General features: G+C 35.9%; 1 protein-coding gene across 3 annotated transcripts in view; it reads left to right on the forward strand.

Moving 5' to 3' along the window:
- TOP2B (DNA topoisomerase II beta) overlaps positions 1-26134 on the forward strand; it is a gene marked incomplete at its 5' end in the record, with an annotated part of 70063 nt that overhangs the window by 18696 nt on the left and 25233 nt on the right. For 2 of the 3 annotated variants that reach the window (XM_082014918.1, XM_082014917.1), the window contains 14 exons: positions 4324-4497; positions 5177-5267; positions 7303-7366; positions 8644-8789; positions 9538-9635; positions 11291-11503; positions 11585-11758; positions 17789-17890; positions 17972-18109; positions 19689-19827; positions 23898-24055; positions 24749-24874; positions 25722-25832; positions 25915-26020. In XM_082014918.1, the coding sequence (XP_081871044.1) occupies positions 4324-4497; positions 5177-5267; positions 7303-7366; positions 8644-8789; positions 9538-9635; positions 11291-11503; positions 11585-11758; positions 17789-17890; positions 17972-18109; positions 19689-19827; positions 23898-24055; positions 24749-24874; positions 25722-25832; positions 25915-26020 (1840 nt within the window). The remainder of the gene's footprint in view (positions 1-4323; positions 4498-5176; positions 5268-7302; positions 7367-8643; positions 8790-9537; positions 9636-11290; positions 11504-11584; positions 11759-17788; positions 17891-17971; positions 18110-19688; positions 19828-23897; positions 24056-24748; positions 24875-25721; positions 25833-25914; positions 26021-26134) is intronic. The other variant, XM_082014919.1, reaches the window with a different exon arrangement.

The following is a 26134-nucleotide window of genomic DNA, read 5'->3' on the forward strand; positions in this document are numbered from 1 at the left end:
TCAGTGATTCTTCAGAGTACAGCCAAGAGTCTGGACTCTACTTTCATATTGCTCCTTGTGCTCAGTGATTTCCTCACAGATTGATTCTTCAGGATCAGAAGGTTCTGTTCAGGCTGACCTGAATATCAAAACTATGACATTTCATTGATATTACTAATTGATAAGTAATTAACCAACACAAAACATGTGTTTAGACCAAGCATATTTTCTGTGAAGGCATCCTTCATAAGAAGATAGTGAATCTTAATTTTCCTAGATAGTCTGTTCCTCTAATACTCCTCCATACTGCTAATAGTTGTACCTATGGCTTTTTTTTCAGTTTCAGTTTACCTGGCCTTATTATTCTTAAACTTGTGTGCATTGATTTAAAAAGTTGGAATTCTTATCCATCGCTAATAAGTTAGTTCAAGCACAAGCTTTGATTTGCAGCACAATCTTCTCTGAAGAATAGTCTATAAACTCTACCCTGCAGCTTCTCTTCAGGAGAGCTGGGGATTTCTATGGTGTGAGTTGTTTGCTTCCTGAAAAGCATTATTCTTCTTCATTCACAATTAACGGTTACTTCATGCTGATTTTGCAAAGTTTTGTCACGAAAAAAAATGACAAAACAAACTGAAACAGTCTTTATCATTTTGGGTTGATGAGAAGGTAATTACTTTTGTTATAATTATTTTGTGTAAGTATTTCTAAAAGTGAGCTTCATTTCTGTACCTTTGTCCTTAAGATGTTGCCCATCTCACCTTCAACATCTTCCTTTATGTTCTGCAGGCTACTGAAATGTAACCAGCAGTTTGTGGAGGGTTTTCACTGAAGGTATAGGCTTTCTTATGGGATGTCCGCATCATTCAGTGGAGTATGATGCAGAGACATTCAGCATAGCAATACCACACAGCTGCAGAGTGTGCAGCACAGTGGAGAGATTGTAGCTTGGTCCGGAAAGCAGCAAAAATTTGTCAGTTGAGGTGAAGGGAAGGCAGAAACTCTTTCTGTGATATTGCTTCTAGTCTTAGAGCTGTCTTGCTTCTGATAGCCTGGATCTCTCTGCTGGGTCACGACGTGCACAAGTTTAATGTTTTTCATCTTGAGCCTGTATGTCTAAGGTGATCCACACCAGGGATCTAAGGCAGAACCACTGTCTGTAAAAAGAAGGTGAAAACCTCTTCCCTAATAACACCATCAGCAATTGTTAATCATCTCGTCTGTTAACCCATCTTGACTTTCTTGAGGATGTGTTGGCTTCCCTGGTGTGAAGAGTTACCTTAAACAGAAGATACTTAGATCTCTATGAATCACTGTTAACTACTGACTTGAAAGGTTTACCGGTCATTTCTCTCTGCTGCTGAAATGAGTTTTCTCACACTGGGTTTTTTTTTGTTTTTTTTTTTAAGACTTTCACTAGAAAACAGAAATGCATTTCCTAGTGTTGTATTAAAGGCAATGTCTTGTAGGAATCCTTTCCCAATAATTCTATTCTGTAGTAATTTTTCACAATCTAGAGTTACTCGGTCACAATAAAACGGACTTTTTGTAATCTACTGACTTCTGGAAACATGTGGTGGGACAAGTAGACCTATTGGAGATAGGAAAGTCATAGCCTAAACTTACTAGGCTAAGATTTGAGTTCTTATTCTGTGTTAATGTGTTAATGAGTTGTGATGCATAGTTGGACCCTAGTCCTCAGATGCTGTATGAGTAGAAGCATTTTTAGAAAGCTGTCTCAGAACAATAATAAGAATACAATACTCATGTACATGACAACTGAAAAATTGGCATGTGATAACTGCCTGTCATGTACTTTGCACACTGTAAAAATCTCTTGAAGCCTAAGAATTGGGAGCAAATAGAAGAGAAGATGATTGAACAAGGTTCTGGTGGTCTTTACATCTGTAATTAATTTCCTTTCTATATGACTTGCATTTTCTCTCTTCCCGTCTTTCAACACTTCTACTTCATCCAAGAAATATAGAAATATTATTTTCTTTTCCTGCTAATCGCTGGTCCCTATAGAACAAGTGAACATAGTAAAACAGTGCTAACAAAGCTATGGAACCAGTAAGTGAACTAAGGGTGACTCCTATGAGGTATGATGTCAAAGATGATCATAAAATAAAGCCAGTAAGGTCAGAAAGATGTGGAAAAAAAATATTTATATACACATGCAGTAAAGCTCAGTGGAAGCCTGGACATCATTCACATAACTACTTCAATGAAATAACATTTATGTTGCAACTATTGGCCATACTTCTTTAAGTAACAATTCTCCTTCCTTCTCTTCCATACATCAGTTTAATGTATCTATTTGCAAAATCCTGTTTGTCTTCTGCTTGCTTAGTGGATCCATGGCTAATCTTTTTAGGGTGGGGGTGGTGGGGTTGTCAAAGTTTAAGAACAAGTGACAGTGTGGAGGCTACATTAACTTGGATACCAAAACATGGTAATCATGCGCGCGTGAGATTTTGCAGCCTCTCTGTTTGGCGGGAGATGTGATGTGCTCCGGAAGAAAAGTCATGAGAGTTAGTGTTGCGGTTCCAACTCTGCTATAGGCAATCCTGGTGCAAGTATTGGGGGGTCCCCTGGGTTCTTTCCTCCTCTTATTTCAGATGCTGTCAGTTGCAGGACTGGGTAGTAGAGAATATTTGATTCTCATTTGGCCTCTTCAGTTTTACTCAGGGTCAAACAATTGGCTATTGTCATCACTGACGCACATAGTCTACTTGTCTCAAAGGTTCTTGAAGTATGTGTTTCATACTGTATGCATTTCTGTAAGTAAACTAGAAAAATGTGATCTCTAAATCTGGGAGAGAAATGTAATTTCCCTTGTTCTGAACAGAATGAAATGCTTTATTCCTGTGCCTGCTAGGACAAAAAAAAAAAAAAAGTATCAAAACTGAAATAGTAGAAACTGGAGAAGACAGATTGGATTAATATGGGGAGAATTGTCTTTGTTAATTGTATGATATAGGTTAGTGTTTGGCCTCTTTGAATCTGCTGAAGTTGTTTGGGTGAGTTCAGTATTCTTTTGTTCCTTGTTCCTATGTGCTTGAGGGCTTTCCTATCCTTTGCTTTCAGTGCTGTCTGAGGCTGCAACAAAGGCTAGGTTGAGAGACAACTGGTGATACTTTCTTGTGTCTGAGAAATTTATACGGTGATTGGTTAATCCAGAGTTGGAGTTTATTTGCTTTATACAGAGATTTACTGGGAACAGCTAAATGGGAGTAAAATATTTACCTGAGTGGCAAGTGGGTTTTGTCCTTGTTATTTGTCTGTTGATGGTTTTTACTGGTCATGTAACACCTGCTTCAAAGTTAGTAAACCCCCCGTAAGAGGAGGAGGCTATTTCAGGTATTAGGCAGGTGGTGACAAATTTTTTTTCTGTTATGTCTGCTAGCCAGACAAATCATGTGAGTTCAAGTTATGTTTATTGGTATTTTTAAGATAATTCAAATTTACAGGTAAGAATGTATGCTGTAAAATGTCATACCTATTTTCTTTGTAGATACATGCTTACTGTCTCAGAATGGGGCTTTTCTACATTTGGTTTCTCTGAGAGATTTTAAGTTTTCCTTTTGTGTAGTTTTAGTTCAATGGGAAGGAGGTATTTGTCAGTAAAAATTTGATGAAAGATGCACCAAATCCTTGTATCCTCTCTGCCAAAAGTGGATTAATTTTCTCTAATACTGCTCTTCCAATCGAGACATTTTTCGTCATCTCCAGCTACATTAGGCTTGAACTCTGTTTAAATTCTGACATTAGCCTATGTGATTATATTTTTTTTTTTCTTACAGTCCTTGGCTTATTTCATCATAAAGTATTCTAAACTGGGATTGTATCAGGTTTAATTACTTCAGTTAAATAGATAATTATAGTAATTGAGAAGCCATAGGAGGGGCATTACAGTGTTTCTTAAGTTCCACTGAATGAATTGTCCAAACTAAAATGTAAAAGAGTAGTTTTACTGTAATTATTCAGAACAGTATTCAGTGGTTTGGATTCAAATGTGTAAGCACAAAATAGGTGTTAGAAATACTTAATTTGAGGAAGTGGGTGTCTTTTGTAATACACTGTTGTTTCCTTATTTTGGTTTATCATGCTTAGTAAATCACTAAGGTTTGAATATGTGACAATTTGTTAAGAAACTGTTACATAATCTGTTGAATTTTTTCTATTGAGAGGATAGCTTGATCTGAATACCTCTGAAAACTTAACATTTAAATTACATGACAAGTTTTGATTGTAATTTAAATCTCTGTCAAGTTTTGTTTGTATCTTGAGAGTGACAGAGTGAATGAATGAGGTTGGTTGTTGGTCTTTTTCTTTTTTTAGACATTATTTGATAATCAGATCAATGCTTCAAAAAAGGAAGACTCAGAAAGCATTAATAAAAATGACACTTCAAAGAAGATGTCTGTTGAGAGAGTTTACCAGAAAAAGACTCAGCTTGAGCACATCCTCCTCCGTCCAGATACCTACATTGGGTCAGTTGAACCATTAACTCAGGTAAGTGTCACTAAGTTTACAGTCGTAATAATTTTGTTGTTTTAATGAGGAAGTGACTGTTCTGCTTAATAAATAGTCAAATCTCTACTTTTCTGAGTATCTTGAATTATCATGCTAAAAACTGTGGTCATGTTTATACGTGCATGTGTAGGAAGGGGTCAAGAGAAGGCTTTTTAAAGTGGTGCTTGGTTCACTTGAAAAAACATGCTCAGAAAATGTTGAAGTTCAGTCAAAACACAAACACACACCCATGTGTGTAAACACATAATTATGTGTGTATATGTGTGTGTTTACAAACATGCCTATATGCACACAAATATATACACACATACATATTTTTAAGTAGGTCTAGGTCCAAAAATGCTTTGGTCTGTTTATGTAGAGAACAGAGAATTTAAGCCTCCTATTTGCACTTTTTTCAGCTGTTTTTATGAAGTTGCAAATTGCTTTGAGCTTTACTGTCTATACTGTTGGTGTTCCCCACCAAGCAGAAAATAATGGATTTTCATTACAGAAGTGTTTGTGGGTACAGTTGTAATTTTTGCCAAACTTGTGCTTCTGCATTTGTCTCATGAGAGCAGCAATCAGATTGAAGGTGTAAAGTTCCTGAAGTAAGTAGATCTTATAGAATCATAGATGGTTTATCAAGACAAGTAATTTTTTTTTTTTTTACACGTAGTTAATGTGGGTTTATGATGAAGACGTAGGAATGAATTGCAGAGAAGTTACCTTTGTTCCAGGCTTGTACAAGATCTTTGATGAAATCCTTGGTAAGTATTTTTAACAATCATATTGCTTAGCATGTACATGTTTTTCTGAGAGCTCTCAAAGCTCATTAATTTGTATCTAAGTTTAAGTCACAGACTTAGAGTGCTACCAAACTGTAGTGCATGAAAATTTTAGTGCATTACAGCATTACAGAACAGTTTAAAGAGGGAAGAGTGTTTTCCGTTGAACTTGTAAGACAGTGTAAATATTTGTTACTGACTGTCCAAACTAGATCATTCTTTATGATCAATATCGTTGCAAGATTTTTAATCTGCAAAGTTGATCAGGGTCACAGTTTTAAGTAACATTTGAAAGAAGATTATTCTTCTAAAAGAAGTCAACTGAAAGTTGTCCAAGTGTTAACTTAGATCATCATCTCGTGAATCATTAAAACTACCTCCTTCTGTACAGAATGATAGTGGTGGTGATGGTGATTCTTACATGGATTTCTAGACTTCAGTTTTAAAATGAAAAATATCATACTGCCATTTAAAAGCACGGTGACTGAGGCACAAACAAATGATTTTTAGAAAATTATGTCATAAGTCCCTGAGTCACTATGACTTCACTAGTTTATGGTATTTTCTTGGTGACAGGCACACATTGAAGACTAGCCAGCAGCAGAACTGTGCAACATCTGAAGTGTGCTGTCTGCTGAACTGATATTTTGGGTTAATTGACATGAATTCTTGGGCTAATCAGTTTTTATGAAGTTATGTTGTAAAGACTGGTGGGACTACATTATAAGCTAAATTTTGCTCTATTGAGGTCAATGGAAATTTTGTTACAACCTTCATTGGGTTCAGCACTTATCCACACCTCTAACACTATGCTTTACAGCATTGCTGTCTTGAAGGCAATAAAGACTATATCTTGGCCAGGTGGAAAAGAAGGGTTTTTTATTTTTGTTTTTTACTCATTACTTAATTTGAGAAATATAGGAATGAAAATATTTCGTCACTTCATTTCTGAGTGCTGCTTCATAGATGAAATTTACGGGCTTGTCACAGGAGGGAGTCACTTCATCTTGTCCCATTCAAAAGGAAGATCATTATCATATCATTATCATAGTACTCTGGCTTATTGCTTCTTTATGTAGCACTGATAAGTGCTCCACAGAGTGTGGTTTGAGAGCTAGGGGTCAGTGTAATAACACTACGAAAATTGGACATTGTAGCTGTGCATACTTTTTAATGAAACGGCACTTAATGATTTTAGCAAAAGCACCTTGAAATATCTGATCTTATATCGAGATCCTTATAATCTATTAAGATAGATTAATGAATTATCTTCATGTCCTTTGGTGTTTTGGGGTTTTATTTTGATCTATTTCATGGGTGATGAGTGCTGAAAATTATTGTAAAGTGTTTTCATGGTTAATGGTCATAGTCACATTTATGATTTCTGTTGTTTGCAGTTAATATACATTGGAGTGCAGTTTAATTAACTTCTGATCAAATGTTAACTTCCAGTTATGCTTCTTTTGATCCTAAACCATGTAAACTGTTTAGGAACTGACTTATAACTGTTAGTTAGAAGAATCACAGGCTCTTTAGTGATAAATTTTCATGCAATCAAAACACTCCTTAATGGATGTGACTTTTTCAGGATTGGGTTTCAGAGGCAAAAGTATGTGTAAACTGATCTGGTGGTGCATATAATTTCCTAGGGTTTTTAACATACATGGTGTAATAAATATCAAAACAAGTGCAGCAACAGAAGGATAAAGCGCTCAGTATGTTAAGAACAGTTATGAGAACAGGCTCTCAAAATACACTCCTATATTTATTTCTAAGGTAATCTAACTGCTAGAAATAGAGTCAGTACTATAAGAAGGCTGAAAAATGCCTTCTTGCAGATACTTGATCATATTTATAGGCCTCAGTAATAAGATGCAGGATATTCAAAAAGATACCAGATTAAGAAATACCTGGACTATTGTAACTTGTGGTGGAATATGTATATAATCAGTTTTACAGATCAAATAATTAATTATTGCTCCTAGAATGTGTTAATTTGTGCTGCTTTGTTTTATAGTAAATGCTGCTGACAATAAGCAGAGAGACAAGAATATGACTTGTATTAAAATATCCATTGATCCGTAAGTAGAAGCATGCTTTCATTTACTTTCCCTGCCAGTTCTATTGTGGTTCAGATTTTTACAAATGACTTTACTAGATGAAATTGGACTTCTTAGAAACAAAATAGTATTTTTGGAATTATTTCCATTAGCTTCATGTTTTAAGATGAAAAGGTGAATTAAGAGTAGCTAGCAGTAAGTACTACCATTCTGAATTTATAATATTTTGTTTTCCTAAACCATTCATTAATGTTTGATTGAGTGAAACTAAAACCAGAAGATTATAAAAAAAATCACGATTAGATGAAAGCTTGGAAGTATATATCTATAACCAGCCAGGTTACTCAAAAATCATAAATTCCAACCCTGAGATTTTGTGACATAATTTTGAACCCCTTGAACTTCTATGTTACCTCCTTTAGCATGAGGATAAGGTTATGTTTGAATTAGTCAGCTATATCACACTGAAACTGCAGGTTGCAAATATGTCATTACCACTGTTTTTTGAAATTGAATACTTAAAGAGGTATTTCCTAATGAGAAGTACCGTAGTTAAATAAATGTGGATTGGGTTCCTGTAGTAGTACCTTTTCAGTAATCTTTAACTGAATAATAAATGTTTGAGAGACCTAATTTTCACACCTAATCTTTAGGATAAATATGCTGAAAAGTAATTTTTCTGCTGATTTTGAGTGCATTATCAGTTTCTGTGGACCAAATTGTTTTTATCATGGAGCAGGAAGGAAATGGTAGCATAAATCTGCCTAACCTGTCATGATTTTGAACTCACTAATACTCCAAAATGAAAATTCTATATGAGCTACAAGTATTAATGATGCCAGATGTTGATGGATTTTGGCATCGATGCATAAAGTTACAGTGTTTATCATAACTGGAAAATAACAGTTTTAAACAGGTGATAACTTGGGTGTGTCTGGGTGGGCTTCAGTGAAACCTAAAAAAAGCTACATCTCTAGCTTAAGTGTAATTCTGTCACTAAATTTCAGGATTTTGTTGCAGATCATGTAGATAGTGGAAGCTCTTCAAACAGATTTTTGGGGGTTATTTTTATGGTACAAAATACCATCATGTATGGACAATTCAGCTCCTTCTTCCAAGACATCTAGTAAGCACAAAGAAGTGCTTTTTTGTAATTAAAATTAATAGAGCTGTGAATAACCATTGTAAGAATATTGTCTTTTATTGTATTTTATGTAGTTATATAAATGGGTAAAATGTGTGCACGCGTCTGTCTTCACGATTATATTAATTGGCTTAATGTCTTCACTATTTCATAGGGAATCAAACATTATCAGCATATGGAATAATGGAAAGGGAATACCAGTTGTGGAACACAAAGTAGAAAAAGTATACGTACCTGCTTTAATCTTTGGGCAGCTGCTAACATCCAGCAACTATGATGATGATGAGAAAAAAGTTACAGGCAAGACTGTTTAACATGCTTTGTGTTATTCAATTAAGCCGTTGTTTCCTTTTCAGTATGCTTTCTCTTCTTTCTTTTTCTATTATGTTTTATAACAGATGATCACTGAGTCACCATTACTACAGCTCTCTGTGGAAGTAAAATGACTTTAAAAAAAAAAATCTCACTTTTAATATCAACGTTTACAGAGAACTTTACATTTATGTCTTTAATGTCAGTACTCATTATTCAGTAAAAAACTATTTTCATGTTTTAATTATAACATATGCAAGCTTTTAAACATTTATGCTCTTGAAATGAAGGGAAAAATAAAGTTAATAAATTAGGATATGAATTATTATCCTAAATGTGAAGTAACCCTAATTTAGATAATGAATGGAAGTTAGTTTGGTTCTGTCCTACCCTGTATGTTTCGCCCGTATTATGGTGTGGTTGCAGAGTGATTTGGATCTGATTGTGACCTAGTTTTCAGCTGCATCAGGGTGTTGAGGTCACTTGCCTTTCAGCAAGCAACTGGTAGATCAACATAAGAGAAGCAATGGGAGAATCCTGGCTTTGACGGGGGGAGCAAACTGCTCATTTTTGAGGCAGAAGCAGTTGCACCAGATTGGAGGTAGTGTGAAACTCCATCTCTGGGGCATGTGGCCCAACTTTTGTCTTATATAGGAACATTTTACTTCATTGGCATACTTTTTGTATATCAAATATTGTTCTGCTGTAAAAAACTTACGATATGTTGTTTTTTCAGGTGGGCGCAATGGCTATGGTGCAAAACTTTGCAACATTTTTAGTACAAAGTTTACAGTTGAAACTGCTTGCAAGGAATACAAACACAGCTTTAAGCAGGTATAGAAATTATCTTAAAATTTTTTTCCTTTTCTTTGCTGTAATCATAATTTAAAATTTAACACATTTTCTGTATTTCGTGAAATGAATCATGTAACATTCAAATGGAGGTGTAGAGTTTGCAAGGTAGGTAGTTCAGTCAGTAAAACTGGTACTTCTGTGTATTAATATTTGGGTTTTTTTTGTTAAGTAATATTTTTCTTGGGAGTGTTAGATGACTAAAAATGAAAAACAAATTTCTTCTGTAAAACTAAAAGTATATTCATGTACATGTAAAAAGGAATATATTTAATGGAAACATTTTGTAATTGGTTTTACATAATTTGTCAAAAAAATCTTCCTACTTAACTGTTTCCATGTTTGCACAGCTATCTAGATAATTTTGTATGGTCTTTCTCATGTCATGAATTTCATTAACCTAGCTGGACTTGAGTGCAAACCCCCCTCCTCCCCATTTGAACATGTTGCTCATTGTTATCATTGTTAGCACACAGACCAAGGATTGATCTACTGCGTATAGGTTTGAGATGGCCAGCTTTCTAAAAGTTTGAAGAACTTTGTTAGAGTATTAGATACCAAAGTTCCTTGATTTTGAAGTTTTTTTCCCAGTTGGTGGCTTCCTCCTCTCTTCTCCTCCTCTCTTCTCCTCCTCTCTTCTCCTCCTCTCTTCTCCTCCTCTCTTCTCCTCCTCTCTTCTCCTCCTCTCTTCTCCTCCTCTCTTCTCCTCCTCTCTTCTCCTCCTCTCTTCTCCTCCTCTCTTCTCCTCCTCTCTTCTCCTCCTCTCTTCTCCTCCTCTCTTCTCCTCCTCTCTTCTCCTCCTCTCTTCTCCTCCTCTCTTCTCCTCCTCTCTTCTCCTCCTCTCTTCTCCTCCTCTCTTCTCCTCCTCTCTTCTCCTCCTCTCTTCTCCTCCTCTCTTCTCCTCCTCTCTTCTCCTCCTCTCTTCTCCTCCTCTCTTCTCCTCCTCTCTTCTCCTCCTCTCTTCTCCTCATTATGCTGTTGTGTCACTACATAAACAATACTTTTTGAAAATTACATGCTTTATGATTTAAAGTGCTATATTTTCCAGTATTTTCAAAAATTGTGAAAATTTAATACAACTGAATTTTGTTATGTGCTGTGAGTAGGTGTTCTGCTTGGTCTTATAAATGTGCCCGTGTTCTTAAACAGGGAACAGTACCAAGACTCCCGAGTCAAGTTTGAGCAAGTTGGTATGTCAGGAAGCGTGCTTTGCTACACTGCACAGCCACGAAGATACTATCTCAGAGTCTCTGCACAGGGACTAATAAACCTCTCTATAGAAGCGTGTAGTAAATTAAAAGTGTTAAAACTGATGGACAACAAGGACTCTTTAGCTAGCTCACTTGTGTCTAATGTAGTCAGTTCTGTGGTGGGCTATTTGCATTAGAATCATATCCATCAATGGAATGATAGCTGCATATTTACAGAAACCACAAATCTGCTGTCACTGATGCGTTTGCAAATCTTGGTAAAGCAATTCATTTTATGTGTAGCGTTTTGCTAGAGGAAACTTCTAAAAGAAGTCTGTGAACTTTTTGTTGTGTAGCTGTTGCAATCCTAGCATAGCTGGGAAATGGAACAAAGGAGGAGGATAGCATGTATTGTAAAGTAACATCTATTATGTTTTGTTTCCAAAGACTTGGATGAACAATATGATGAAGACATCTGAACCCAAGATTAAGCATTTCGATGGCGATGACTACACATGCATTACATTCCAGCCAGACCTGTCTAAATTTAAAATGGAAAAACTTGATAAGGATATTGTGTCCCTCATGACCAGAAGAGCATATGATTTAGCTGGGTCATGCAAAGGAGTCAAAGTCATGTTGAATGGGAAGAAATTACCTGTAAGAGCCTCATCTAAAATATTTTAAGTGTACTGAGTATTTGATGTGAAAAATAGTAATTGTAACCTGTATTACTCATAGGTAAATGGATTTCGCAGTTATGTAGATCTTTACGTAAAAGACAAACTGGATGAAACTGGAGTTGCGCTCAAAGTTATTCATGAAGTTGTGAATGAACGATGGGATGTATGCCTCACTTTAAGTGAAAAAGGGTTTCAGCAAATCAGCTTCGTAAATAGTATAGCTACCACAAAGGTGAGTAGTTATATTAAATGATTTAAAATGTGTGCTAAGGTTATGCCCAGTCAGATAAAAAAATAAATCTGGGTTACTAAAAATAAAATAGGCGAGATAATAGTTTGCATGAGAGGATCTGGCAGAGCAATTGAATGGAATCAAAATACCTTCATAGCAGTATTTCTGAATATGCACTAGTTTTTAAAACACTAGTAATCATTATCAGTAGTACTGATGCCTTATAAAATGAATGGATCTCTTTTATTACTTCCTTTTTAACACATTGTAATAAAATAATTCTAAGATTAAGGTAAAAAAATAAACAAACCCCTTTAAAGCTAGTAATAGCAAGTTATGGAGGGCAAAAATGGCTTTTGGTGGTGTTGAAAAATGGCTTTCCATTTATTGCTTTATGGTGTATAAAACTGGCCTGAAATGTGGAGATTAATTTTCTTTTATTTATATTTCTGTATAAGGGCATCTAGGTGTTCTCTGTACTTATTAGCAACTATAGTAGTGGTGAAATGATATCATAGCAAATCTTCAGTTATGATGAAGTAGCAATATGCTCAGCATACTAAAGTACAATCTTTGTGCTTCTCAAATTGCTGGGCTGGTCAGGCACCAAGGCAATCAGCTGAAATCAACTAGTGTAACTGTCATTTATGCCAGTTTGGCGTGGCCCAGGTTTAGTGATCTGGAATCCACCATGGTGAAAGAAAGTCTTTATCACTTCTGCTCTTCACAAATTGGAGTGGATGAGTGATCCAACAACAGTCAAGCAATTCTAGTCATTGGTGTTCCTGTTTTTAGGGAATCTTAACCATGAGCTTCCCCAAAAGATGAGAAGGATATGAATTTGTGGTCACTTAAAAAACCCTCCTTGCTCAGATCTCTTCTAAAAGAGTCAAACAGAAGAAAATTCTCATGGTAGCAGAAGTGGTTACACTAAGTGGGGTCCCTAGTCTAGGCAGGTGCCCAGAAATATCAGTGTTCATCTCAGTGGTGGATGATGTGTAGCCGGTGTTTTGGTGGTATATAATTTTTACTACGTAACTTCTTCCAGTGTAATTTTCAGTGTAGCTGAACGAGTGTTCAGTGGTAAGAGGGATAGTTTATTTCATTGTAGAATATTTACTTTCTAAGTGTGCATTTTAATTAAATGCTTACATGATACTTGTCAAAACTAGGGATAACAAACATATCTGGTAGTTGAAAGATTAAAACTTAGTTTTTATTCAGGCCTTTTTATGCAACATAAAGGAAAATATCATGACCTTAAAGATGTGCACAATATGTTTATGAAGAAGCTGGCAATGTAGAGAAACTTTAATAAAGTTTGATATCAGGTTAAGAAAATGTATTTGAAAACAATGAATACTTATTGACTCTGAAGTTAAATATATTGCATACGCTTACTCAAAAGTTTTTTAATTTGACGCTTTTGGATCAATTTTCACCCATCATGCAGTTACACATACATTGTTATCATATATTCTTTAAGAACATTCATAGAAAAAGTACTGTGTATTCTTCAAAGGTAAGTGTTGTAATTTCTAGTTTTTCCCACTCTCCCGATCCATGCCTTATGTGTGTGACTGGATGTGGAATGTTCGGGGCCGGTGAACCACCTCACCAGCAATTGATGTGCAACTGCCCACTGATGAGACATAATGGCTAGTAACTAACTGCGTCAACTGCCTGTCCCCTTATCTGCTAACAGGTGAGGAGCTCATTTCAGCTGTTTTTTGGTTATTTATCACTGTTTGCTGAAAGCTTTTCATTTCTGTTTCTGGATAAATTTCACCCAGTCGTAACTTCCCTTCCACCTTTTTTAAACTTGCTTTAAATTCCAAACAAGTTTTTTTTAGGTTGATGGGATTTTTTTTTTTTTTTGTGGCATCTGTAGAAGGTCAGGCAGTATGTTGAGGCATAACTCCCTTGTTTTGTTCTTGTAAATCCGTTACCTTGGTCAGGTCCCCGTTTATTCACAATTTTGCCACAGTAGACCACCACAGAATTTGACTTCAGGCTCTGAGGCAGCATTTGAAAGAATGTTTTTAGCTGTTAACGTTTGTGCAGATAACCTTTTGGTGAGACTTGTATATAAACTGATTAAACATGGTCTTCTCAGGTTCTCAATTTCAAATAGTAGCTGTAGTAGAAATTGTAGTAGAAACTTCAGTTATTAACATAGTGTTATTACTTTAACATATATCAATAATGATATTTTTAATATGACGGCACTGCTAACTGTAATGCTACCAATCATTTTAGCAGAAATGCTCAGCTAATACAGATGCAGTGTCAGATAGTAGACTTGGGTGGAGGGAGCATCCCAACCTGTTAAAATTTGCTGGAGTTCAACAAGAGATTCAGGACCATTCCAGAGCTTGGCATTTTCAGATTCATGCTAATAAAATAAGTATAATAGAAAACAAATGCAAAAGAAAATAGGATTTTATTTGTATAGCCTAATTCAATGAAACCTTCAAATTTATAATTAGCTCCTGAATTTGTTTGCCATGAGCCATTTATCTGTCCATAGAATTTAAATATGGCTTACCTTGGAATTAATTGAGGCTGTTGTCTATTGATAACGGTATGAATAGAATGTATACAGGAGGCAGTCTAAGCTCCATTTTTAAGATTTTAGTTGTTACCATTTCATTGGATGTCTGCATCCTGAAGTTTGCAAGACTGGGATTCAATCAGAAGGGTTACCTTCTGGGAAAAGAAGGCTATGCAGTTTTTGTGCTCTTTCTCATAATATAGTAGGCATAATAATCATTGACAAGCCTCTAGATTTAGAGGGTATTTTTCTTTTTCTGGCTTCTATTAAAATGTACTGACAGTTGGGGCAGTTATAGGCTGTTATGCTTCTATAGTGGGTAAATGTGCCACCTACTGGTGAGATGGTTGAAAGGTTCTTGGAGCTCTGAACATCCCTCACTCAATGCTACACACTAAGAATGGACACAGGAATGGGGAATGGTTATAACTAATATCGTCTAAGAACAAGAATTACTGGTGAGTAGCTAATTTTTGGTATGTCAGATGTTAGTTTTAGCAAAGTATTTGAAGTGCTAAAATTGTTTTAAAAAATGCTGAAGTTGTAAATACAAAAATATACTGAGATAATGTATTTGAAAATTGACATTCAAATATGGAATGTTTTTGAAGCATGTTATTTGAAATTTTCCTGTAGTAACTTTTTTTTACAGTTTGGAAATGGGTTTATTTTTTTTTAACAAGGCCGGATGTCGATGTATCGACTCTCCCTATGCTGAAACTCTGTCATCCATATGTGAATAAAAATTGTTGTGCTTTAATTTTGGTGTTTATTCAGTTTGGGGATGGATTTTTTGTTTGTTTGAAGAAGAAATGTCGTGAAAAAATACTTGTATGTAGGGTGCTTCTACAATACACTAGTGGTTTGTGTTGATGTTTAGTAGGTAGCTCTAGATAGAGACTGACAGAACCCACAGAAGGTTTCTTTGAAGTGCAAGTACTGGTTAGGATATGACTAATAATACTTACCATCTTAAGCCATATTTTTACCTTCTCTTTTTTTATTTTTATCTGTACTTTCTGTGTGAAGTTGAGAACACAGCTATTATCTCACATCAATTCAACCATTTTCATCTTCTTCAGTCTTTTGTAGGATGCATGCTCTGCCTGAAAATGTAAAATCCTAACTGTTGGGTTTTGCTTGCTGGTTGTTTGTTCTTTCTTTTCCTCTGTCTTTTTGGCTGCTGTTATTTCTTGGTTTTGTTGTTTTCCATTTCTTGTTTCTTATTTACCCTACACTTTCTCATACCCATCAAAAGCTTTTTCTCTCCTCAGTTCTGTTTTTAAAGCAGCTTTGAGGAAGGAGGGCTTTTTTGTTTATTACCTCATGATGAATGTCTCCATAGATGTGTTTTCTTTATTTTGTCTGTCCTAATGCAAGTTAGGAACCATTATTTAGTCTGTATTTTTGTAAGGCACTAATTGATATTAAGTGAAGGTGATCTTTCTGTAAATTTAACATCTTATTATTAATTGTACCTTTTTGTCTACAAATTTAAAGGTAGGCATATGAATAAACGAAAATGTAAACAGCTTTCAGATATCCAGGGCTTCAGGACTGTTCATATTTTTGACATCTTTCCAAAGAAAGCCTGCTATTTTACGTATGAGGGAAGTTGTGTCACCTTGGACTTGTAAATATTTAAACTTATTTATCACCATTGGTTTGGGCAGTTTCAGTAGTCATTGTTCCATAGAATTAAAGACGGGACACATACCTTCAAATACTAGTTGTCTTCCTAAGCTGGAATGCTTTATCTATGATATAAGTTTGTGCTGTTTTAATCTTTACTAGTGCTTCTGATTCAGATTACTTATGCATTGTACGTCATATCCCATGACTTTGGGTTTCTTTTACGCATGTAAATCAGTAGTCATTGTTAGGATGTAATAGATCTATAATAGACCTTTTTTTCCCCCCAGAAAGCTTATATGAATGCCTTTATTTCCAAGGGATTTAATCTCAAAATGACTTGTCTTCTAGCATTATGTTTGGGGGGTTTTTTGTAGGTGGTTTAAAGTTTAAGTCCAAAGAGAATTGGAGATAGAGAGGTGATAGAAGCTTTGGTGCACCTTCTGAAAGTGTTCAAATACTTAGTGCTTCCCTATTTAGGCTGAATTTCATCAATAGTAAAACCACTATTTGAACATTGAAAATAATGTGTCTTTTTATCACCCTGCCGTATTGCAAAGCATGAGTTATGTATAGCTTCAAAAAAGTAATTTTTCTGACTTATTACTTCCAAAGTTTAAGTACATAAGTATTTCTTCCTCAGGATCTGTTGTGCTAGGGATTGTAGTTGGGAGGTGAATACATCGCCTCCACCAAAAGTTTTCTTGCAGCAATGGCTTCACTTGAAATATCTAGTTGGAAAGGCCTTAAGCAAGGGTAACCAGTACTCAGAGTCCCTTTTTTTTTTCTAGAATAAAGGGAAGAATTGTGATAGGCACTGTGAATGTTTCACTTTCAGCTGTTCCAGTGCAATGGAGGAAGAAAATCCTGTACATATTTTTAATTTTTTTTTTCCACTGTGATGATGCAAGAGACTGCTTATAAGCTATTTTTTTTTCTTCTGCATTTGGGCAGTAACTGTAAGGGAGTCCAGCTGACTGCTCGTTTGCTACACAACAGGTGGCAACATGATTATGTAGCTAAAAGTTATTGCCCTGTGGTCTCCTAAAGGGTTGGTTTGGCAGCTTATGGTTAACTGCATGCTCTGTATGTATCTCTTGTTGCTATATCGGGTATGAATTTGGAGCGGGTTTAGCCTCTGGTGAGTTTTAAGGAGAACTGCTCATCTCCTTAAGGTTATCTTGCTCTGTTCTTCTAGAGTTTTCTGGATCTTGTGGTTGGTCTTTTGCAGTTTGCTCTCTGCCATAGCATAAGCCCCAGGCTAGCAATGAATGCTAATAGTGTTTATTCAAATAGTTCTGTAAATACAGCTAAGAAAATATGAGATGACTTTTGGGAAGGAATAGGCGTGGATGCTATATAACTGAGGGTGAGCTCTTAAACATTTTTTTTATGAACCAAATGGGGAAAGTTTAACTTGATGAATGAATGTATGATGTTTTTAGTCCAAGGTTATTTATATGCCTGTTAAAAAGATACTTCTTGATATGTGGTGTTGCAGGTACCATCCCAGTGCTACAGAGTAATTTTCAGATCTGCCATACTGTTAAGGTTTTGTATCCTGTTACATGCTGTAAGCAGCTACATTTGAAGTCCACCACTGTACAGTGAATGAAAGGTCTCCTGCTTCTTCCCTTCCACGTAACATCCATCGCCCTCACTTGTATGAAGACCGAATGACACGAAAGAGAAACTTTAAAACAAATTTTCCTTTGTTATGCTGCAACGTAATATGCATGGATTTCCAAATTGAAGTATGACTGCAGGAACTTTGTTAATATGGCTAAAAGCTATTAGGAAATTCAATGGGTTTGTTCTTTTTTTTCCCCTCTTCTGTTATTAAGGGTGGTAGACATGTTGATTACGTGGTGGATCAGGTTGTGGGCAAGCTGATAGAAGTGGTGAAAAAGAAGAATAAAGCTGGAGTTTCAGTGAAACCATTTCAGGTAAGTAACTTTATGTAAAAATATTGAGGGAGATGAATGTGGTAATTTTGTTGAGTAAATTAGTTTCTATGTTTTCAACAGGTGAAGAATCATATATGGGTTTTTGTTAATTGTTTGATTGAAAACCCATCATTTGATTCCCAGACAAAAGAAAACATGACATTGCAGCCTAAAAGTTTTGGGTCCAAGTGCCAGCTATCTGAGAAATTTTTTAAAGCAGTAAGTAAAGTATATTTCTTTTTTTTCTGTGAAGCAGGAATTGACATGCTGGATCAAGTGTATCTATGTTATGTAGGAGAAGATTAATTAGTGTGTTATGGTACTCTGGTGACATTAGCATACTGTGAAAATGGGACGGAAGAACTCCTGTTCATTCTCTGGCCTTAATAATGGAAGCAATAGCTGTGTTTTGGCTGTTGCCCTGGATTTAAGAGTGCTTCACCTGATCAGCTCATTTCTTGGAGATTCTAGTATTTATATTGGTGAAATTAATTTGACTTTTAAAGCCTAAATATAGGCCTTGACTAATTTATTGTGTTAAAATATTTTTCTGAAGTTGAGAATATTGTCTACCTTATTCTTTGATATCAGTCTTATTCTTTTTCACCAAAGTGAAAGGAGAGGGAAGGAACATGTCACATTTACTTACTCTTCCAGTAATCAAGGAAATGCAAAATTGTGGCTGTAGTATTCAGTGACCATTATTCTCAGGCCACAAGTGTAAAAATTCTGGCTGTAGACAGGCTAAGAATTGCTACTTTAGATGAATGTATTAGCAGAAATACATGGTAGCGGTTTTTCCTCTACTACATTTTTATACAAGGAAGGAAGAGTAGAATTCTTTTAGCCAGAACTCATTATACTAAGTTCTATTTAGTGCCAGTAGCATAAATGGAACTCCAGTAGTGAGGAGAATGGTGCCACTGCCAATACTCTCAGCATCGAAACTTAACTTATTGCATAGTGTTTTATTCTTCTAATTCTCTGCTACTGGTGACGTTCTTGTAGAACTTATAAAAAAAAAAAAACCCACAACACAATCTTATATTCATTTTTCAGATTTTATTATATATCCTGTATTTCTATCAGTAGGTTTGATTTGCAGTGTTTATAATACTCCCATAATTGAACACTGATCTCCAGAGGTGCTAAGAGTGCAGCAGAATCTCTAACCAATGAGTGCTGTATTATGGGAGATAATGCGAAGCCAAAGCTCACAGTATTTTGCTCCACCTGTATTTTCTTTTGATGTGAAATCAAACCTAAAGCAGTTTTAGTTTAGAAAATATGCTATATGCTATTTTTGCTGCAGATGTGTTTTGTAAAATGTTATCAGTTTCTCAAGTGGTTGATACAGATCCTTATTCTTAAATGCTTTTGGTTGCCTTTCAGCCATTTTCAGTCATTTCCAAAGGAACTTTAAATGGTCATAAATATCCCATAAGGTTTCTTTTTGCTGTCAAAGTCCAAGAAGCAGATGCTTAGTACCTAAAATGTCTCAGCACATCAACCACAGAACATGACAACTTCTTATTAGGTCTCAGTCCTCTTTTCTTCCTTCCACAATTATACGAGGGGTGGAAAAGAAGCTGTATGAGTGTTGTGTTTTGGTTTGGGGTGCATAAAATGCTAGGCAGTAAGGTATGTGTTAATTCCTTGACCTTTTATACGTTCCAGTTTTTAAAATGTAGAGGACTTTGAGAAATAGTTTTAGATCAGTGACTTAAAATTGAGATATAAGAATCTGCTGTGTGAAGCTTTACTTTTCTCATCCACAATTCTGATCTGTTGCTTATAGGCCTCTAACTGTGGTATCATAGAGAGTATTTTGAATTGGGTCAAATTCAAGGCACAAACTCAGCTGAACAAAAAATGTTCATCAGTGAAACACAGTAAAATCAAGGGCATTCCGAAACTGGATGATGCTAATGATGCTGGTAAGAGCACTTATTTTTAATGTTTTTAATGTTTCACAGATTTTTCACAGACATCGTAATTTTAAACCTGATTCTCATCCTTATGTGTATTTTTAAATAAATATCTTTCCAGGTTTCTAAACTTTGTAGAGCTAGAATTAAAGCATGGTGGTGAGTTTGATATTGGGAACACGATCCTCTCTAGGATAGAGAACTAATAACACTGAACAAAAGTGGCAGTCTAGTTCCACATTGAAAGAGCATGTATTTTCTAATTGTGGTTTCCAGCTAAATAGTGTTACCAATATTCTTTTTTGGAGGTGACTAGTCTTCTTGAAATTTCTAATATAAAAAGATCAGGATCTTTATAGGGTCACAAGCTATAGGAAATCGATTACGTAATGTGCAGACCTGAGGGAATGGTTCAAGAGACCTTTTTCATGAGACTTAAAATGCCATTAGGTTCCTGTCTGGGAAGATAGGGCAAACTGGCAATCTCTGCTAGCTTGCTTCCTAGCACAGGTAGGAATTGGGATCAGCTGGCCAATAGCAATGGGATGGGAGTTGTCCTTGATTTATTTGAGGGGCACATATGACTAAAGAGCTTGAAATGTTGCCTATCTTTGTTGATGTTAGTTGATTTTTAATACATCTTTATGTTAAGCAAAGGTTGAGAAATTGCAATGAAGTAGGTGGGTGGGTTAAGTAGATAAAAACATGTGAGACTGGTAAAGAGGCTTTTTTTTTTTTTTGAGCTCCAATGTTCAAGTCAAAGATGACTTGATGAGATGATGAGTTCTGTTTAACTTTCCTACCTTTCATTTTGATTCCTAGGGCTCAGGTTATTAATTTTTTAAATTGAGTTTTCTTCAGTATTTTATTACTTTTCCAGTTATTCAGATGTCATATTTTGCCTCAAAAGTTGATAATCATGCCTCCTTTAATGAGTGTTTTTCTTGTGGAATTTGCATTCCTTAGTCAGATGCATGTTCCTGGTATTTTTCTTGCCTAGAAGATAGTGTGCTTGGAGAAATGCTGTGCTTTTATGGATATTAAGCCTAGTGCTCATAAATAACATCATTAATGATTTTGGGTACACTTTCTTCATAGTTCTTTTTAGCTGTGCTTTGGAGACCAGGCTTCAAAATCAATTCTTACTCAGTTTTTTTTTACTGGGTGTAAGGGGAAGGAAGAACTTCTAACAGGGGAGCTAATAAACTATTACATTGATTTTCACCCTGAGACTTCCTCAACTAAGAAGGCATGTAGGAATTAATTTGGGCTCCACATTGATGCTTAAAGTTTTGCATGAAGTGGAACCCTGTTACCCAGGTATTTCTCTGCTGCTTAGTTACTGTTACATGGGGAGCAGGAACTCTGCATCTGCCAAGGAGGCTTACCCAGATATTGGCTTACTGAAGATCCTGGAACATATCAGATTTCTCACTTCGAAAGCATTGAATATTCAGGGTGGACACACAGGAAGGCAGAGAGGCGTTCAGTTTCTGAATACGGTGTGTGTTGTCATACTCACACTTGGCCTGACTTTCTGAAGTGTTATATATACTGGCAAAGATGTTTTAAATTGGAGGATCACAAGTAATACATTTAGTAAAAAGTTCTTTAGTCCTTTCTTTTTAAAGACTGCAGGTACCATCTGGATCATCCATTTGCCCGTGAAAATCAATAGGAATTTTCTGTTCTTTTTGCACAAGAACTAAGCTAATACTGTAATCAGGATCTCTGACCTCAATAAAAAGCTGCTTTCATTGAGGAAGGGAAGACAGGAGATGATACAGAAGAGTGACTCCTAGTGTGTCTGAGTGTGTGTTAGTTACTCTGCTCTCGAGAACTTGTCTCAATGAACTTTAGTTGGTGACTGCATCTGGCTGAAAGCTTCACGTTTCTTAATGTAAGGGGAAAAGGAAGTCCTGGTGTCATGGAAATCTTTAATGAGTACACAGACAAAATACTGTAAAACTATCAATCTTTCTTTCTGTCTTTGGGATTTTACTAGAAGGATTGGGGATTCTCAAGGTCAAGTGAAGTAAGGATTGTATGTGCTCTTTCTGTGTGTGAGGTGATGATCACTTCTTCTAGGGTCAAAAAATTCAACTCTGCTATAGGAATATTTGCTATGAATGTGCGCATGACTAAGCATGTCGTGAAGAGTTACACAGTTATAAATAGTCTTTTCAAAAGAATTTCAGATCTCCTCATAAGCTGAAGAAAAGATTTAAGTGATGCATGAAGGTACAGTTTCAGGGAGATTGTTTCAGGACATTCATGCATGTCACACAGAGGTTATCTGTAATCTGGCAGCACAATACAGTAGTCTTATTTGATGTAGTTGTGTTTCAGGACAAATAAATATTTTTAAGGATCCCAGGAATTACACTTTCATAAGCACCCCAAGTCAGATGAGGGAACAGGTTTGGCTTTGGTTTCTAATAGCAGGTGCTGGTAGTTGTTGGACTGAAGTAGTCCAGTGCAGCTGTGCGAGAATAGTGTCTGGCCACAGACCCCTCTGGCTTTCATTCTTCCTATGCTCTTTAAATTTTATTTTTACTTCAAGAGTGAATTTGTAGCTGAGGTCCAGCATCCACAGCTTTCTTGGGGCCCAGGTACCTCTGAATTTTTGAATTAATACTAGGAATAGGAGAGAGATGTATCTGTACAGTGATGTACTTGCTGCAGATTTCCTATCCTGCTGAAAAGAATGAGTCCTGTCCTATACCTGGTCATTCTTTCTTGAAATCTTGGTGAGGTATATACATAGTTCTGTGGCATGTTAGAGGAGAAGAGGTAGAAATGAAAGGAAAAATAAAGAAAAAACCTGACACATTGCGTTTCCATGGAATTAATTTCTAATGATTGCATCCATTCCAGAAGAAAGTGCACCTGGATGATATTCAGATGTGGTTTCTGCAGTTCATTTAGGAAAAAAAAAAAGGCTCTCATATATTCTAAAACAGAAGACTTTTTCTTGGTATTTGGATCCTACCTTGCTGATAGCATGGTAGCTATTGACACCTTTTGATACAGTGTGAATAGCTGCCTAATTTAGATTATATTAAGTAATATGTCTGATTCAGAAGACCAAAGATGTTGAATGTAAGTTCTGTGTAATAGTAAGTGCAGGGTTGTTTTTACCTACCAGATAAAAGCAAATCAAAGCACCTATTTTAAATGCCAATATGTTGAAAACTAGCTTATGAACAGTAGGTGAGACTCAACCAGCCTGAAGTGTTTTGCAGTCTTTCCTACCACTTGGCCTTGATAAAATAGAAAAACTGCTTAGTGAGCATTTGCACCCTTGGAAAAGGATGGGTTCCTTTTTTGAACCTGCTTGTTATTCAGAACTTCTATTTAGCTATTGCAGTTGCAATAAACAGAACACACGTCATAGCAGTTTTGAGCACACTGGACACACAGACACCAAAATGCAGTGTGTCTTGTAGACCAAAATTACGCTATTAGTAGAGATTTGTTTCTTCTGTTCGAGAAATTTCTGAGAACGTATAGTAAGTGGAAATATTCTGATCTTTTGAGCTTTTTTGTCAAATTTTTCTTATAGTTGCCTGGCTTCAGCTGATGGACAGCCAAAAAAAAAGAAACCCACAAAAATGTAATTCAATAAATTACTTCTGAAAATATACTGTGAGGAAAGGGGAAATGCAGAATGGGAAATAACTCCTGTATATAACTCAGACATGCATAATATATGTGTGTAAGAAATTTGCAGATAGAAAAATGGAATGGTAAAGGCACAGACGCAATCTGTCTTTTTTTTTTTGTGCAGACATATGTGGACCATTACATAAGATGTGCCACCATTGCATCCCATTTTGTCTATTTTGCTTCTTGGCCATAGCAATCCATAGTGTATTGCTAAGGGCAAGGATACTCATTCTTCTTGTTTTAGTGGTATGGAGGGCCATCCCTAAAAATAGAAATTCAGCCTATTTAAATTACCTGACGTAGAGTAGAAAGAATATTCATAACTGATTCAGTTGTGTTTCTATTATTTGAGTTTAAAAGTTACGCATTCTATTTTCTTTGTGTTGCTCCTACTTCTTCCTGGACTGCAGGTGGCAAACATTCCTTGGACTGCACATTAATATTAACAGAAGGAGACTCTGCCAAATCTTTAGCTGTCTCTGGCTTAGGTGTTATTGGCAGAGACAGATACGGAGTATTCCCACTCAGGGGTAAAATTCTCAATGTTCGAGAAGCTTCTCACAAACAGGTAAGTAGCCTTGTCATCTCTTTTTAGCTGACAAATGGATGTCTCCTATTTATTTTTGATTTCTAGGGTTACATCTTCGTATTTTAATTTTTATTTTTTCATGAAAATTTTGTGGCTGTGATTTCATAAAGTATCAGCTACTTTAAAGCCTGGGGTAAGCCTGGAAATAAGAAGTGTAGTAGTGCCATATTGGGATGATAAAATTCATTTCTTCACAAGTGCAAGGAAATTCTGCTATGACTCCATGAATACTTAAAAAAGCTAAAATTTTAAATTCTTTCTATTGGCGTATGATTTCATTGACTCACAACGTGAGACAGTAGCAGCAGCATTACCCCATCACATTACTTCTGCTGGCCGCCATAATTTGTCTGTAGTAAGAATTGTCTTGCAGATGCCCATAGAAATCATGGGAAGAGAAGGCAGCTTTGTGAAGCTGACTTTTTGTTACATGCACTTCTCTCTCCGCCTTGCTGACCCAAAGTGCTCTGGCTGTAGAGGAGAGAGTGGTGCAGTCTTGAGAATTTGCATTTGCATAAGAATATTTACAAGTGTGAAGGCTGCAAGGAGGCTGGGGGTAAAAAGGTTATGAAGTTGAGGTAGGAGTGCATTGAAAAAGTCCCTAGAAAGCCCACCTAAAAAACATTGTGATATTTCTGAATTCCTGCTGTTTACACTGACTTTTTAATACAGATTATGGAAAATGCAGAAATCAACAACATCATCAAAATAGTTGGACTACAATACAAGAAAAGCTATGAAGATCCAGAATCTTTGAAAAGCTTGAGATATGGAAAAATTATGATCATGACAGATCAGGTTAGTCTGAAATTCACAGGTTTTAATATACAGAGCTTCTTAAAATGTGTTTTGCTGCCGTTTGGTAGGTTACATTTTTGTGCATTATAACCTGTGTCTGCATTATGACAAGCTGTATTCAGAAGGTATCCCTAATGTATGAGGGTTCTTTATGGGAATAATTTATCTATATGTTGTTTTGGTTACTCCAAATGAACAGCTGAACTTCGCTGCACAGTAGCAGAGATGCCAAACTAATAATAAAAACATGTATAAACAAGAATGCTTTTGATAACTCAAAAATACGTGGAAAGTAAGCACAAAAAGGAACAGTAGATGAGGTATTAATGCTAGAAAGTCAGGGAGAGTCAAGAATGCAGGCAATTATTTTTAGATAATTTCATGAAGTATGTGTCTATTGTTCAGATTTTAGAAGTCTAGAAATCCTATGCTTTGGGTATTTGTGAAGCTTTGTTATTTTTTTCCCAGAGAGGTTGAACTATCAAGCATCTTAACACCAATGAGAACTATGGCCCAGGCTTGGCTTTCTTCCGCAAAGATTCAACTCCATGGTGTCTGGCAGAGCTGTCTAGCTCTCAGAGAAAACATGCCACAGGCGAAGAAACCTTTGAACTGCAACTGTGCACTTGGCTTGGAAGAGTCAAGGATTAGCTCAGGGATAGTGCCATTCATAGGTGGCATTACTGAGGTCCAGTTTGGAATTCAAATTAAAATTAACTGTTCCTTTCTATGCCTTGTGTCAACAGACATTGTTTTGATGTATCCAGGCCAGCGAGTGGGTTTTTTGATGGTTTTGGGGGATGTGACATTTTATAAGATTGCCTCATGTTTTCATATTCTGATTCAGGATCAGGATGGATCTCACATAAAAGGCTTGTTGATCAATTTTATTCATCATAATTGGCCGTCACTGTTGAAACATGGCTTTCTGGAGGAATTCATCACTCCTATTGTAAAGGTATGGGTTCTATTAATGAGATTTTATGTATGACTGACAGTGCAACAGAAAAGTTGATCAGGGTTTTTTTTGTTTTTTGAAGGCAAGCAAAAATAAACAAGAACTTTCATTCTATAGTATTCCTGAATTTGACGAGTGGAAGAAGCATATGGAGAATCATAAAGCATGGAAGATAAAATACTACAAAGGTTTGTTTAAAAAAAAATAAGTGAACCTCATGGATCTAAAAATACATAGTAAATGGGAACTATGAAGTTTTATTTGTAGCTGTTTTCATGATAGTGTCTTCTGTAATGATTTTA

This window comes from Phaethon aethereus, assembly GCF_964289735.1.
Source record: "Phaethon aethereus genome assembly, chromosome: 2".
Taxonomy (NCBI): domain Eukaryota; kingdom Metazoa; phylum Chordata; class Aves; order Phaethontiformes; family Phaethontidae; genus Phaethon; species Phaethon aethereus.